Source organism: Rhineura floridana, chromosome 1, assembly GCF_030035675.1.
Source record: "Rhineura floridana isolate rRhiFlo1 chromosome 1, rRhiFlo1.hap2, whole genome shotgun sequence".
NCBI lineage: Eukaryota > Metazoa > Chordata > Lepidosauria > Squamata > Rhineuridae > Rhineura > Rhineura floridana.
This window is the reverse complement of record NC_084480.1, coordinates 222,164,165-222,181,322: the sequence shown is the minus strand read 5'-3', so window position 1 is coordinate 222,181,322 and position 17,158 is coordinate 222,164,165. Positions and strand designations below refer to the sequence as shown.

The window sequence follows — 17,158 nt, the reverse complement described above, 5'->3', positions numbered from 1 at the left end:
TATCTGTAATATTCCTTATATAAATACACTGTGTTCTTTCTCTAGGCTGTGTTTTCTTCAGTCTTCTATTTTGCATCTGTTCCTTTGTACCAGGGTTTCCTAATGGTAGGGTAAGTAGGAGATAAAATCCTTTGAAAACTTTATTTCAGAGGTGTTCTGGTTTTTTGTTTCAAAGATGATCATTATGATAATAGCCATTAGTCATAATGAACAGTAACGTTCACTAGATGGCCGCTAGAGTCTTTTTCTTGGTGCTTCTAGGGCAGTACTAATTCTAGACAGGAACCAGTGAATTGAAACACATGCTCCTAATGGGTGTTTCACACAAGTCAAATTTATTACACAAGTGAGGTCTGTGCAGAAAGTACATGAATTCTTTAGTTTATCTCATGCTCACTGGATCCACGTGATGCAGTAAGCCCCAATTTTCAGTGGGTTCCCAGAACTTCCCTCTAAGTAAACACGAGGTAAAGCAAATACAAAGCAAGGTCAACATAAACCTTAGCTTCCATGAACACCAAGATATTAGGGAAGGGAGAGACAGTTCATGTAAAGGATATGCTTTTAAATATTTTTCAAATACTTTCTCCCTAAGGTATGCAACCATATACACAATGTTTCCAGTCTTCTCCTTAGTGTTGGATCAGGATGTGAAACCAGAAATGGCACTGCTTTATCCAGAACTTTATAAAGACCTTACTAAGGTAAGAGTTTTCAAAACAGGTACATGTGGGTGACATTCTTTCTGTTGATGCAAACTACATAGGTGAAAGCAAGAAACATTCCTGAAAAGAGCACAATTCTTGGCATTTATCTGAACTTGTGTCCTATTTGAAATCAATGCAACAAATTAGTTATGGCTTGACTTAGTGTCCATTGAACTCAAATGTTCATGGATTCAACCCCATGCTACTTCTGGTGTGCCCAAGAGCTTGCTAGTACTAAGTAGAACTTTTTTTTTTTCATTTTAACAGCAGACTCCATGTTGCAAAGTACAACCTGTTTCTTAATTCCCCTTAGTTTTAAAAGCAGTTTGCTGTGGTGTGTGTTGTTTGATGGTTGGGTGTTTTACAATACAAGTTTAAAGCCACCGTGCCCGCTACAGTTTTATTTTATTCATTTATTTAAAAATCTATATCCCAGTTTTTACTGTTGAGGTCTCAGAATCGCTTACAATGATAAAAATATACAGTATACAAAATTTAAAACAAATTAAACCTCAAAAATTTAAAATCTCAGATTTAAAACATAAAACAAAAACAAACAAAACAAACAAAATTTAAAAATCAGAAAACATCATAGAAGCATTCATCATGCAAAGGCCTCCCAAAATAAATCAGTTTTAACTAAGTGTCTGAAGCTCAGCAGGACAGTTGCAGTCTAACTAAGAGGGAGTTTCATAGAGTTGGGCCCATAACACTAAAGGCACAACTCTTCATTGACATGAATCATGATTCAGCGCATGGGGGACCACTTACAGTGCTCCCCTAGGTGTTCTCATTGATTAACTTGAAATGTACAGGGTAAGGTGGTCCTTAAGGTATCCTGGGCCTAAGTTATTCAGGACTTTGTACACCAGTACAATAACCTTGAACCTGGCCTGGTAACAGATGGGAAGTCAGTGCAGGTCTCTTAAAACCGGTATTGTCCCTTGGTAGTAATCCATTCCCATCTCTCGTCCAACTGCAGCATTCTGCCCTAACTTAAGATTTCAAACGAGACCCGAGGGCAGCCCCACGTAAAGTGTGTTGCAGTAAACCAATCTTGACATGAACTACAGTTGTCAGATTATCCTTATCCAGGAACGACCATAGCTGACATACCAGCCAAAGCTGATAAAAAGCATTACTAGCCACTGAGATGACCTGTGCCTCAAGTGGCAACGATGGTTCAAGGAGTACTCCCAAACTACGTGCCAGCCCCTTCAGAGGGAGTGAGATGCCATCCAAGATAGACAATTGCCCTGTCTCCCAGATCTAAGAACCACTCCCCTGTAAAACCTCTGTCTTCCTAGGGTTCAAACTCAGCTTATTGGCCCTCATCCAGTCCTCCACTGCACCCAGGCACCGGTCCTGGTCTTTCACAGCCTCTCCTGAATTGGATGTAATGGGGAAATCATCAGCATACTGATGACACCTTGTTCCCAAACTCCTAATGACCTCTCCTAATGGCTTCATATAGCTGTTGAATCACACTGGAGACAAAATAGTGCAGTGCCCCTGATTCGCATCCCACAGAGCCCGTCCAGCAAGATACCATGGTCAATATTATCAAAAGCCACCAAGACATTAAGCCAGAGAAGCTGTGTTGTACTCCCCTCTTTCCTGATAAAAGTCATCAAGCAAGGCTGATTCAGTCCCAAACCAAGGCCTGAACTTAGACTGAAATGGATCTCCTCCAGAAACTCCTGTAGTTGTTCCACCATGACCCTCTCCATCACCTTATCCAAAAATGGAGTGTTCGCAATTGGTCAATAGTTGGTGCATTCCATTTGGGCATGGTTTGGCTTTTTAAGGAGTGGATGCACTCTTCTTTCAGGACAGTAAGCACCACCCCATCCCACAATGAAGTGTTTACCGTACCCTGAACCCAACTAGTCACACATCCCCAGCTGGCTTTCACCAGCAAAGGTGGGCAGTAATTAATTAATTATTTAAATTTTTATCCCGACCTTCCCAGAAGAAGTGTAGGATGGCAAACATGTGACGGAACACTTACAAACATCTCAAAAATAGATTAAAAATAAAACATCTTAAAAACATCTTTTTAAAAAAAAATCTTTAAGAAGCAATTCCAACACAGACAAAGACTGGGTTAAGGTCTCTACTTAAAAGGCTTGTTGAAAGAGGAAGGTCTGCAGTTGGCACATAAAAGATAACAGAGAAGGTACCTATCTAATATTTAAGGGGAGGAAATTCCAAAGGGTAGGTGCGACAACACTAAAGGCCTGCTTCTTATGTTGTGCAGAATGGACTTCCTGATAAGATGGTATCTGCAGGAGGCCCTCACCTGCAGGGCACAGTGATCAACTGGGTATATAAGGGGTAAGATGATCTTTCAGATACCCTGGTCCCAAGGTACCCTTTCGGGTACCCTTTGTACCCCAAAACCAGCACCTTGAACGTAGCCCAGTAGCTAATAGGCAGCCAGTGCAATTCTTTCAGCCGTGTGGTGACATGTTGGTGATACCCTTCCCCAGTGAGCAGTCTCGCCACCACATTTTGCACCAGCTGGAGCTTCCAGATCAAACTCAAAGACAGCTCCACATAAAGCGCATTACAGTAATCCAGCCTGGAGGTTACCATTGCATGGACAACAGTGGTCATGCTATCCTGGTCTAGAAACAGCTGCAGCTTGCTTACCAGCCAAAGCTGGTAAAAGGCACTTCTAGCAACTGAGGTCATCTGGGCCTCCAGCGACATAGATGTATCAGGAGCAGCCCCAGATTACAAACCTGCTCTTTCAGAGGGAGTACAATCCCATCCAATGCAGGCAACTGACCAATTATCCAGACTCGGGAACCGCCTACCCACAGCACCACTGTCTTGCTGGACTTCAGAGTCAATTTACTGGCCTGCATCCACCCCACCACTGAGTCCAGGCACTGGTCCAGGGCTTGCATGGTCTCTCCCAGTTCAGATGTTACAGAGAAATAGAGCTGGATTTCATCAGCGTACCTTGCCCCAAATCTCCTAATGATCACTCCCAGTGGCTTCATATAGATGTGAAACTGCACTGGGGACAAGATGGTGCCCTGTGGCACCCCAGAACATAACTGCCAGAGGGGGGAAAGACAATCACCAATGCTATTCTCTGAAACCAACCCCAGATAGGATCAAAAATGCTGTAAAACAGTGCTTCTGAAAGCTATCTCACCAAGTCAGCTCAGAAGGATACCATGGTCAGTGGTATCAAAAGCCTCTGAGAGATCAAGTAAGAATAACAGGGTCAAACTCATCCTTCCCCCGACAAAGGGCAACCAAGGCTGATTCAATCCCATATCTAGGCCTGAATCCAGATTGGAATGGGTCAAGATAATATGTTTCATCCAAGAGTATTTACAATTGCTGTGTTACAACCAACTCAATCACTTCCCCTAAAAAGGGGTATTTGTGACCAGACAGTAGTTGTCACAAACCAATGGGTCCAGGGTGGGCTTTCTCAGGAACAGTCTGATCACCACTTCTTTCAGGGCGGCTGGCACCACTTCCTCCTGCAAAGACACATTGATCACACCCTGGATCCAGTTGGACATACCCTCTTGGCAAGCTTTAATAAGCCAAGAAGGGCAAGGGTTGAAAGGACAAGTTGCTGACTACATCAATGCAAGCACCTTGTTTGTGTCATCAGTCTGCATAAGCTGAAACTGATCCCAAGAATTGCAGCAGATGTTGCCCTGGCCACCTCAATGGGGACTTTAGTATATGTAGATGGAGCATCAAGATTGCTATGGAGGCAAACAACTTTACCGTTGAAGTGTCCTACAAACAATTCATGTTGGGCTTCTGAAGGGTCTAAAACTCTGTTTCATGGAGTTGATGTTAACAGACCCTGGAAAATATGAAAAAGCTCCACTGGATGGCTACTTGAAGATATGATTGAGGCAGAGTAGTCCAGATCCAAAGGGCATGTAGTCAGATACAAAACCACGAGTATCCTGTCATCTGATCAGGCTGCATAAACCAAAAATGATCCCACATGTGCCTCAAGTGAGGAATTGGGCAACTCAACCAGAATTGCCATAGCTGAGGCGTTTTAAGTCACTACAGAGTCAAGCGACTTTATCCTCAAAGTGTTGAACAAATCGTTCACAGTTGGCCTCCATGCGCTCCAGAGACTCATTCTCCATGTTTGGATTGACAAGTCTCTGGACCACATTAAAAGCTCAGCTGGGTGACTTTGAGGATGCAGTGGAGGCAGCAAAGAACCTCTTCTACTAGATAGGCACAATTATATGCCCTAGCAAGTGCTCTATCAACTTCAGAACATGTCTTATGCCACTTATGCTCTCTCTTGACTTGTTTCATCACCCGCAACTCCTCAGTAAACAGAGGGGCTGCCTGGGCTCCACCGTGCCAAAGAGGAACACCAGAAGTGATTGTGTTGAAGGCCTTCCTCATCTCTCCATTCCACATCAAGACAAGAGCCTCAGCAGAATCACAGGCTCTGTCACTGGAAATTACCTCAGAGCATTCAGGGATCCTTCAGCTTCCTTTACTCTCTGGGGGCAAACCATCTTAACTGGTCCCACACCCCTGCAAGGCCAGGTTTGCTGCTACAAGTCAACACTTGTAGCCTGGAAGTAGTGCATTTGCAGGCCACCCCTCTTGGGGCAAAGACTAAATCAAAGGTATGCCCTGCTCTGTGTGTTGTGCCATTAACAATTTGAGACAGTGCCATGGTTGTCTTGGAGGCCATGAACTCCCAAGCCTGTCCCAAGGCATCTAAGGCATGGATATTGAAATCACCTAGAACTATCATCTTGGGATTCTCCAGCACCACACTGGAGACCAGTTCTCTGGATTTTAATCACGAGCCACAATTCAGAGCTCTGTGACACTTCAGGTATACACAAATATATTCCTTTTCACTTGGGGGAATGCTTTTCCTGTACTGTGAAAAGTCATGATCCATGGATACCATTCAGCATATTATAACTTCATGTGGTGATTTTAAGGGGGTAAGTGAAACTGTTTGTTAGAAGCCTGTATCAGTAATGAAAAACAAACACTCCTGTCAAGAAGATATAGCTGGGTTTTCTTCAGATGTGATTTTAACAATTGCACAATGAAACCACAGCATCAAACATTCAGTTGGAAAGTTGAATCTTTGCAAAAGTTTAAAATAAATATTTGAGGTTTCAGTTCCAAATGCAGTTGCTGGAATATACCCCGTATCCTCTTAAAAAACAGGGTAGTTGTAGTCTTGGAAATATTCATCCCAAAATATACTTCTTTTCTGGATAAATTCCAGTCCAATAGAGCTAGTCTCAAACATAGATTGTTCAGTAAACTACAGATAGTTCAGTGACAGCAGGTTTGTTGAACCTGTCTCATTTTCTGTGCTTAGGTACATATTTATAGGTTCACACTTTTACGATTAATTTCTAAATCCCAAAACCAACAAAAATCTTGCAGCAACAATGGATATGGATTTTGCTAATTTAATTAGTAGAATTATATACTTTGCCTTGTTAAAGTTGTTAGCAAATGTGTCTTCATTGCTTCTTCTAGGGAAGATCCTTGTCATTTAAGACTTTCCTCATCTGGGTTTTAATCAGTATTTATCAAGGTAAGAGAGCTGTCTAATTTTTTCTTGACTGCAGATTTTTTTGTCCTGTAACAAAACTTTTTCAGCTTCACTATTAAATTCCCAAAGCTTAACCTTTTTTTCACCTGGTTTTTTTCATTGCTGTATATTAACCTGAAATACAATATTCAAGTAGTGTGCAACATAATTTGTAGTTAAACATAGATTGTTACTTTTAATGCATGTCTCTATCCCAGCCCCTTTCCTGTCTTCCCCTCCATGCAATTCCTGAATGCATGAATTCATGTACAGATCATCAGTATTCGTATTATTGTACGCCCTTCACCAGTAAGTCCCTGGGTGGGTTACAAAAATTTAAAATACAGTATTAAAAACAATTAAAACACATTACATTCACAGGAATAGGGTGGGTCCTGAAAACATACATCACAAGTGCCAAAGGTCAGGGTAAAGAGGTGTGTCTTTAGCATTCACTGAAAACTGTACAGCACAGGTACCAAACGCACCTCTGCAGGGAAGGAATTCCACAACTTAGGGGCTCCCACCGAGAATGCCCTCTCCAAGACCACCATCCCTCAAACTTCTGAGGGTGGCAGAACTACCAATAAGGTCCCCTTTGCTGATCTTAACACCTGAGAGGGTCTGTAAAGAAGGAGACAGTCTTTCAGATATTGGGGGCCAAATAATTTAGGGTTTTAAACACTAATGCGAGCATCTTGAATTAGGCCTGGAAACAAATGGAGAAGTGCTCCGATGAGACATACATTAAGAAAATGAGCTATACAGTGAATCTGTTATTAAAGGTCTTGTATGTCTTTCTCAGGTGGCATTCTGATGTACGGAGCTCTTTTGCTTTTTGAATCTGAATTTGTCCATGTTGTTGCCATTTCTTTCACGGCACTAATCCTGACTGAGCTCTTGATGGTTGCACTTACTATACGAACATGGCACTGGTTAATGGTGGTGGCTGAAATCTTCAGTCTTTGCTGCTATGTGGCCTCTCTTGCATTTCTAAATGAGTATTTTGGTGAGTAGCTATCATTTGCATAATATATAGTCTCTATTCTGTTTTAAGATGTCATATGTTTACACGACTGAGGGCAAAATGACTATAGTTTTTGTCTAAAATCTATTCAGCTGTATTAATTTGGCCAAGATATGAGGACTGTTGCCATAGTTGACACCAAGCAAGTTATTGAGAAGAAATGTCTTTCGTTGCAAATAGAAATCTGACCTTTATCACAAGGGCTTTCATTAGGATTCCTCTCTCCCACAGCATCCAAATTAAAAATCCTATTGGAGGCACAGAGCTAGTGGCCTCTGCCTTTTATGTATTTAATGTAGATTTTAAAAACAGTGTTTACTTTTGGAATATACTCCAGAATGTATAATAGTTTAGTCTTTAGGAGAGCAATCTTCAGATATTACTAACCACTTTCACACCTTTCAGAGCTCTCTTAACACGTTCCTTTTTATTATATATTGGATCTTCTCTTATTTCCTTGATTTTCTATAAATCTGTCCTTTCTTCTTCTACCTTATCGGAGCAGGTATAGGCAGAGTGTCTTTTGGAGCTTTCTTAGGTAGGTATAATTGCTATTTTCTTAAAAATAAAGTGCCCCATAGAGTACTAGGACAAACTCACCAAAAAATAGTAAGCTTAATTTTTCTAGCAGTGAAAAACAAAGTGCTCTTTTCATGTTCTACAACTCTGTAAATGGTTGGGATCTTAATGGATTTGAATTTAAAAGGGCTGATTAAGTTATTGACTGTTTCACTGAGTATATTTTTAAATTTACATATTCAACTCTTAAAGTGTGCCTTTTTTGGACAAGCTTGAAAGAAAAGCAGGATAGCTGAAGTATGAGAGATTGCCATTTTATAAAGACGTTATCAGAAATTGTTCTTCATCAAATCTGGGAATCTAGGTTATCCTCTGTTACAATATGAAGTCACGGTGAAAATGCCTGTCAGTGCTGTGAAAAGTACATGTTTTGTGATTGAATAAAAGTATAGCTCTGATAAATGCATAGTAATGTAGTTGCTGCTATATGATGAGAATTTTGAATAATAGCTACAAATATTGCTATGTCTTCTCTGGCATTTTTACAATGAAAGGTGACAGATTTTAACAACTTGTCTTTGTTCTTGCCATGATTGCCTTTGAGCAATAACCTGGCATTTTCAAGCAATAGCCGGGTGTCATTCAGGCCATTTTCAGGAGATGCTGATTTTAAAAAGAAATTTTAGAAGAAACATAAGACATTGTACAACTGTGTCCTAAAATTAGCCAGATCCTAACATCTTACTATCTTTTTAAAATAACCTGTGACAATAGTTTGGTGATATTTATTGATCTTGGGCAATGGACATTCCCACCCCCATCCAATTTCCTGCTTTTATAACTTATTTTCCCTTTTTTATGTCTATAGATCTTGCCTTTATCACAACTGTGACCTTCCTGTGGAAAGTGTCAGCCATCACTGTAGTAAGCTGTCTTCCACTTTATATTCTGAAGTACTTAAAACGTAAATTTTCTCCTCCAAGTTACTCCAAACTTACCTCATAAAAGTGACTGCACACCTGTGTTTTTCCACCAATGTGACTATAGCTAGAAATTGCTTCAAGCATTCTCATTCTACTTCAGTATGTAATAGGTTAGAGAGGAAAAATAACAAGAACATGGAGCAAACACAAAAAAGTGGGAGCCTCTTTGAGATGTTACAGTGAACTTTATTAGCAAAACTGTTCAGAACAATAAATTTCCTTTTGTTCACAGCTTTTAAAATTAAATTTCTGAGTTAACAGAGCTTCTAGATTATTTAATTGCTACTGTAAAGGATTTATTCCTACTGCACTACTTTTCTGCACATGAAACTGAAAACATTTTTTCTGTAAGCTTATAATTTGCTGGTCATCACTTTCTTTCATAGGAATATTCATTCATTGCCACATAAATAAAGTGTAACAAGCCTAGAAACTGTAAATGCCATTGTCTGTATTTGCTGCTATATGTAACTGATATATGCACTACATGAATTACATACAGCTGCCTGCATAGCACAGTATTTGTTTGGGATCTGTGGTCCTCTTTTTTCCTGTACACTCCATTGCTAGCTGCATTAAGAAATCTGAGTATCTGAGTTGCTAACAGCAGCCTTTCAATTGCAAATGGAGGCTACTTTGAACAAATGTGATGAAAATAAATTTATGTACATAATTCCATTATGCCTACTGATCTGTACAGATTGAACTAGACTTTACTGTTAAGTAAATATTTTATAAATTCCTACCCACTTTGTATTTGTAAAACTGTATTCAAGAAGTGTCAGCACACTACTGGACACTTCATGTATAGAAATTAACCTTGAATGGAAAAAAATCCACCAACAGTCTTTTTGTGCAGCTTTCATCATTTTAGTGGGGATTCTGCTGAAGCCGCATTGAAATGGTTATGTAGCAGACATGTTTAATGTATCATGCCCAAACATGCAATCAGTGATCTGTTCTGGGTGCAGGGGTTCCAGTGCCCATGCACAAGTCTTGTGCCTGGAATGTTTTCCCCATTAATTTCAATAGAGGAAACTGATCCACACACATGTTCATCTTGTGGATTGACTCTCTCAGTTTAAATTAATGAGGTTCTGTGTACACACTTTCTGTGAGCATAGGCTGCACATGGAACTCTTGAGTCAGGCAAGTACATGCACATTGTAATCTGTTTTCTTAAGGTTACTCAGGTAAAAAGGATAAAATTGACATCTTAACAATAGCAGAAAATCCATCATCTTCCAAAACATAATTTCTGAGTTAATAACTACAAAGAAAAGAAGGTGACACACTGGTGAAATCTTGATGGATAGTTGTCTGAATCTTAAGTACTGTATTATTATGCAGGATATATATTTTCCACAGTGCTGTTTCCTTTTTCAAGAAATAGATGTACCAGGTTATTCAGCATAGCCAAGTACCGGCTGAAAGAATAGATAATTTAACCATGCTTCTTTACCTAAAAAAAAAAAAGAATTTATTTGTACACTTTAAGCAATTAGTAATTGTATTTTATATCACATTGTTTTGTTAGACAACTCCTTTTGTAGTTACTTAGAACTATCGTCTTCTGCCCTTGTTATTTTATAACAATGCTAATCTTGAACACTTCCAGAAAAAGACTGTTGCCAAACTATTTGAGCTACAATCCACTCCATTTGTTTTAAAGACGTTTAACAGCAGCTGATCCTTGCTTCTTCTTTAAAAAAAAAATTTCATTATAAAAGCAATAAAACCTCATTTCTACCAAATATTATTATTGAAGGTTTGTAAAATAAATATGTTTGATGGTTTTTCTTTTATGCATTGCTAATTAATTTGTTTTCTGTGACTTTATGGAACAATCAGTTAATCACAGTGCCCACTAGATGTCACCAGGGGGTGGGGATGATGTGTTGGCACACGGCTCTGCTCATGATGTGTGAAATCTGCTAAGCTTTTCTCTATGTTGTGCTGTAATTGTTGTAACTGAAAACAGAAAGCTAAAATACGTCCAGTTATTTTGGAATACTTATAAATAAACAATTACAAATAATCAGAAGCTAATGAACAGAGCAGTCAGCAATATTGTAGCCAATGTCCATTTTTATTGCGGTGATTTATCCATATGTTCCAAGTAGACAAAGCTCACAGTGTTTAAATTTGATACATGAACAAAAGCTTAAAGATGATTGGTCATCTTTTGATATAAAATAACTTTATTGTGAGCTAAATTAATAAGAAAAAAACAGACCTGGTTTAACAAATGCAAGTAGTTTTACCTGAGCATATCTGTGTACAAGAACTCCAATATATACATAAGTGTATTGTGTATCTCATGTATATAAATATGTACATATGTATATTAAAAACTGACTGACAATGACATGGTTAGTGTGAGAGCACTGTGTGAAAACAACACATTTAACCAATATTTGTGACTTGCAGTTCGTGGCTTACTGTGCCTAATCCAAATAGGAAAGAAAAGCATTACCATTTCACCTTTGCTGTACTGTCAATGTGAGTTTTTTGGTGGGAGTGAACATACGGCATCTGTCACAAAACCTTTCCGTTTCCAGCACTGATTCCCATGTGAGGGCACAAAGTATTAAGATGTGTCAACCTACTCTTCCTTTGTATAACAGAACATTCTAGAACAAGTGTAGATGGAGTGTAAATATCTAACACATTGTTGGCATGTCCTGCGTAAAAGCCAACAATCAAGCCTAACCCATGAAACAGGAAGACTGGGGAGAAGATAGAGCAGGTTAACACCTTTTCTCTTTGTTTATACTGGTGTCCTACTTTGTCAGAATGAGCTATGTTTTCATATTGCAGATTAACTCCAGATATATTTCATCTTGTAAGCATCTTGAATTGCATGTGTTTTTTCATAGATAAAATTATATGACATGCACATTTGCAATTCAGAGTACTGTCCAGTAGGTGGGCTGCAGGGGCCAGTTGTATGACATATAAAATCCTTGAACGCATCAAGGTATGGTAATCACAAGAGTAACTTTCCTGTCAGAATAAAACTAATTTATCTAGTTGTCCACAACCCAATTGATTGATTGCCTTATGTTTATGCATCACCCAATTATCTCTGGAGTGCTTGTGGACAAATTCAGAACCACTATTTGCCATGTAAAAGTGCTCTTCACACTTCATTAGCCATTCAAACCAAATATTGCAGATATTGAAGAAGAGTTGTATCTCAGTTCCTTAGGTGTGTGAAAATGTTAAGACTAAGAAGAATCCAGGTGGCTCTTGATTTCCTTTTAGTCATATTAGCTAAAACCAAAAATCATAGAGGTGGAGAGAACTTCCTGGGTCATAGGGTCTTACCATCTACAATAAGGATCTGTCAGAAGGAAGTGAAATACACTTCCTGAATTGATCCACTTCTAATTTTAAAGGCAAACTTTATTTTATTAGATTTATATCCCACCCTTCCTCCCAACAGGAGCCCAGGGCAACAAACTTTCACCCCGCCAATAATTAGAAACCACCTCTTTCAATGTCCATTTTGTTGTTATGTGCCTTCAAGTCAACTATGGCTTATGGCAACCCTATGAATCAGCAACCTCCAAGAGCATCTGTTGTGAACCACTCTGTTCAGATCTTGTAAGTTCAGGTCTGTGGCTTCCTTTATGGAATCAATCCATCGCTTGTTTGGCCTTCCTCTTTTTCTACTCCCTTTTGTTTTTCCCACCACTATTGTCTTTTCTAGTGAATCAGGTCTTCTCATGATGTGTCCAAAGTATGATAACCTCAGTTTCATCATTTTAGCTTCTACTGATAGTTCTGGTTTAATTTGTTCTAACACCCAATTATTTGTCTTTTTCTCAGTCCATGGTATGCACAAAGCTCTCCTCTAACACCACATTTCAAATGAGTTGATTTTTCTCTTACCTGCTTTTTTCACTGTCCAACTTTCACATCCATACATAGAGATCAGGAATGCCATGGTCTGAATGATCCTGACTTTAGTGTTCAGTGATACATCTTTGCATCTGAGGACCTTTTCTAGTTCTCTCACAGCTGCCCTTGCCAGTCCTAGCTTTCTTATGATTTCGTGACTATTGTCTCCATTTTGGTTAATGACTGTGCCAAGGTATGGATAATCTTTGACAAGTTCAATGTCCTCATTGTCAACTTTAAAGTTACATAAATCTCCTGTTGTCATTACTTTAGTCTTTTTGACGTTCAGCATAGTCTTGCTTTTGTGCTTTCCTCTTTAACTTTCATCAGCTTTTGTTTTAAATCATTACTGGTTTCTGCTAGTAGTGTGGTATCGTCTGCATATCTTAAATTATTGATATTTCTCCCTCCAATTTTCACAGCTCCTTCATCTTAATCCAGTCCTGCTTTCTGTATGATAAGTTCTGCATATAGATTAAATAAATAGGGTAACAAAATACACCGCAGTCTCACACCCTTTCCAATGGGGAACCAATCGGTTTCTCCATATTCTGTCCTTACAGTAGCCTCTTGTCCAGAGTATAGGCTGCGCATCAGGAGAATCAGATGCTGTAGCACCCCCATTTCTTTTAAAGCATTCCATAGTTTTTCATGATCTACACAGTCAAAGGCTTTGCTGTAATCTATAAAGCACAGGGTGATTTTCTTCTGAAATTCCTTGCTCCGTTCCATTATCCAACGTATGTTTGCGATATGATCTGGTACTGAGATTCAGTCTCAGTAGCTTGTAGCAACTCTATTGGTATGCCATCTGTTCCTGGTGATTTGTTTCTTCCAAGCATTTTAAGAGCAGCTTTCACCTCACATTCTAGAATTTCTGGTTCTTCATCATATGGTTCCTCCATGAATGAGTCTGTCATCCTGGCATCTCTTTTATAGAGTTCTTCAGTGTATTGCTTCCATCTTCCTTTTATTTCATCTCGGTCATTCCGTCTGTTCCCCTGTTGATTATTCAACATCCCTCCTCTTGGTTTAAATTTCCCTTTCATTTCTTTAATCTTTTAGAATAGGGCTTTAGTTCTTCCCTTTTTGTTGTCCTCTTCTATTTCTATACAGTAACTATTGTAATAGTTCTCTTTGTCCCTATGTATTAGTCGCTGTATTGTTGAGTTTAGGGTTCTGACCATATTTCTGTCTCCTTTTGCTGTTGCTTTCCTTCTCTCTGTAACCATTTTAAGAGTTTCTTCAGTCATCCATTGAGGTATTTCTTTCTTTTTAACTAGAGGTATTTTCTTTTTGCATTCTTCCCTGTCCATTTTACAACATATTATATATAGCATTGTAGGCTTTACACATTGTTCAGATGCTCAGTAGGGGGAGCTTTTTTGTATTATTGTAATGACAGCATACCCGCTACATGTATCTTATACAACAATTAACTGCACAGGAGAGATCTGCTCTGTACAAAATCGGGTAGTCCAGAGATGCCCTGTAAATAACACATAATGACTGCGTTGAATGTTTCAAAAAGCAAATCTGATCAGGTCTGAACAGTACTGCAACTAGTAACGTGCCAGTTCATTTTTGAGAGATCACTGAACCAGTTAACCAAGTGTGTGTTTCAAGGCTCTCAGTCATTGGGAGTGGTTGAGCATGCTGTGATTCCACTGGAGCACAGAATGTAGAATTCAACTTCTTAAATATTTCCATTTCAGCAGCCACAGAAATAGTTTTTTTTAGGCAGAGTACGTAAAGCCCTTACCGCTGCATGTACAAGATCACAGCTTAACTTAGAGGAACTTGCTATTGTCCTCCTTACTACCGGAATTCCTATTGTTTCTGCGAGACATTTTGCTTCCCACCCATTTCCTAAAATTGTCACTGCTTGTGCTAAGGCTGGAAATCATATCATGATTCTACCTGCAAGGCCTCATTTTGCTTTTCTCAAATGCCATAGTTGACGTTTCTCCCTACAGATGTTGGTGTAAGAAAAGCAAGAGAATCAGGCCCCAGCTCCCTGCAACGCACTTTGTTTTAACAGCACATTTGTACATTGAGGCTGGTATTATTATTAGTAGTATAACTCAGTTAAAATGAAAATAATAAAAAAGCCCTTCAATATGCTAGCCCCCCTGCAGGGAAGAAAATCAGCAGTAGGGAACAGACAACACAGTCCCCACATTATATGTAAACAAACAGGAGGTACAATATCTTTTAACGCTGTTGAAAAGCATAGGAATTTCTCTAGTAAACAAAACACAGTCAGAGCTATATGATTCCCAAGCAGTATTAACAACCCAACAGATGCCCTCAGCAGGATTCACAGCTGTTATTGTGTGAGAAGGATTTTGCTCAGCCAATTGCCGGTGAAAATCTTCTCTTTCTGATACGGAACTACAGTCAAAGGCCTATTTGCCACTCCATCAGCTGAAAGCCATAGTTTTGATGAGTGCATTCTGCAGCAGAGTCAGCACAGTCAGATGCCTGGAACAGAAAACTTTCATGAACTGTTTTGTAATCACATGTCTCTCCCTTCTGCTGTTACTTTTATTGCAAATTAGGGTTCAGACTAATATTCAGCAGCCTTCATTTGCTTATCAGACAGCCACAAGAGTGGCTGTATACTATAGCCAGCGGGGATTTTTCACATTCCACAATGTTAAATTGAAAATACCCCCATGCCATTCTGAGGCTTCCCATAAGCTCATTTCAAAACATACGGTCCTGAACTCAGAACCGCTTGCTTAACAACTCTGTCAATTTTCATGGTGATACACAAAACAGTCACAGAGAATAGACAGTTCAAAGTGTAAAAAGAGGGGGGGAAACCTCAGAGTCCTTTTGGACTTTTTTCTCTGAGAGTTCTCATAATCTGTTGAAATTCATTACAAATCAGCCATATTCACAGAGTACCTGTAATCCTAATACTGACCTTGCCACATACTCTGACCTTCATGTTCTGCAGTTTAAAAGTTAAAAAAATGCCTGGCTGATTTTTAATTAATAAATTTTGGCTGGAACCCAATGATAATGCTGAGCATGCTCAGTAAGAACCAACTGTCAGAGTTCTAAAAGCCTCACAGCTGCTGAGCTTAGCTAATCAACGGGCCACACCCACACCAGACTTTGATTTCACTTGAGACAGTCATGGCTTCCCTTAAAGAATCCTGGGAAGTGTAGTTTGTGAAGGGTGCTAAGAGACTCCTATTCCCCTGAGAGAATGGTTTTATAGTCAGCCACTCTGATTGAAGGTTTGTGAGGGGAACAGGGTATCTCCTAGCAACTCTCAGCACCCTTCACTAACTACACTTCCCAGGATTCTTTCAGAGAAGCCATGACTGTCCAAAGTGAAATAAAGGCCTGGTGTGGATGTGGCCAGGGAAAGCTTTGGCTTAAATTTGGTAGGAGGCTACATGTGTCTGCTGTAGAATAAAATGGTGGGGGAAAGCCTGAAAAAGAACGATTCTGTTTACAATGTTTTCCTTTTGGAAAGGAAAGGGGCTTCCCTTCTGCCAAGTGCCCGTCCACCCAATCTCCCCTCTCACTCCCTGCCCCTTCCCTGGGTCAGTGTTGGACTATGACAACAGAGACCAGGGTTCGAATCCCCACACAGCAGTGAAGCTGACTGGGTGACCTTGGGCCAGTCACTGCCTGTCAGCCTCAGAGGAAGGCAGTGGTGAAATCACCTCTGAATACCGTTTACCATGAAAACCCTATTCAAAGGGTCGTCATAGGTGGGGATTGGCTTGAAGGCAGTCCATTTCCATTTTCAAACATGATTGCATAGAAATAAATCCCACTGAACACAAAAAATATGCAAATGATCAAACCCACCCTCCCTTCTCCCTCCTATCCCCTCCTCTTGCCCCCTCCCTCCCCATCCTTTGTCCCTCCATCCCCTTCCAATCCCCTCTTTCCCCTTCCCCCTCCTCCCCATGATCAGTTTTACCTATCTTAAGCATGATTGCACGGAAGTAAATACCATTGAACTCTATAAGCATGCAAATGATCAAACCTGCCCTCCCCTCCACCTTCCTTTGCCCCCCTCCAATATGCTCCTTCCCACTCTCCCTCCTCCTCTCCCATGGTCAGTTTTTCCTATCCTAACCAAGACTGCATAGGAGTAAATCCCATTGAAAATAAGCACGCAAATGATCAGACCTGCTTTTCCCCTCTCTTCTGTCCCTTCCTCCTCCCCTGCCCACTCCAGTCCTCCCTCCCTCCCCCCCCCCGGTCAGTTTTACCTATCCTAAGCATGACTGCACGGGAGTAAATCGCACTGAATTTAATAAACATGCAAATGATCAAACCTGTCCTTCTCCCCTCCCCATCCTGCCTGCTCCCCTCCCAGTCCTCCCCTCTGCATCTCTTCCCCTTCCTCCTCCTCCTCCCCTCCCCATCCTCTGTGGTCAGTTTCACCTATCCTAAGCATGAT

At 40.1% G+C, this 17,158-nt stretch overlaps 1 protein-coding gene across 5 annotated transcripts in view; it reads left to right on the top strand.

The window, feature by feature from the left end:
- ATP9B (ATPase phospholipid transporting 9B (putative)) overlaps window positions 1-11,174 on the top strand; it is a 298,695-nt gene extending 287,521 nt beyond the window's left edge. For 4 of the 5 annotated variants that reach the window (XM_061594081.1, XM_061594072.1, XM_061594100.1 and 1 more), the window contains 5 exons: window positions 46-110; window positions 596-704; window positions 6,234-6,291; window positions 7,094-7,297; window positions 8,703-11,174. In XM_061594081.1, coding sequence (XP_061450065.1) covers window positions 46-110; window positions 596-704; window positions 6,234-6,291; window positions 7,094-7,297; window positions 8,703-8,839 — 573 coding nt within the window. In that variant the 3' untranslated portion in view covers window positions 8,840-11,174. Of the gene's footprint in view, window positions 1-45; window positions 111-595; window positions 705-2,967; window positions 3,045-6,233; window positions 6,292-7,093; window positions 7,298-8,702 lie in introns of those variants that run through there. The other variant, XM_061594090.1, reaches the window with a different exon arrangement.
- The last annotated feature ends 5,984 nt before the right edge of the window (window positions 11,175-17,158 follow it).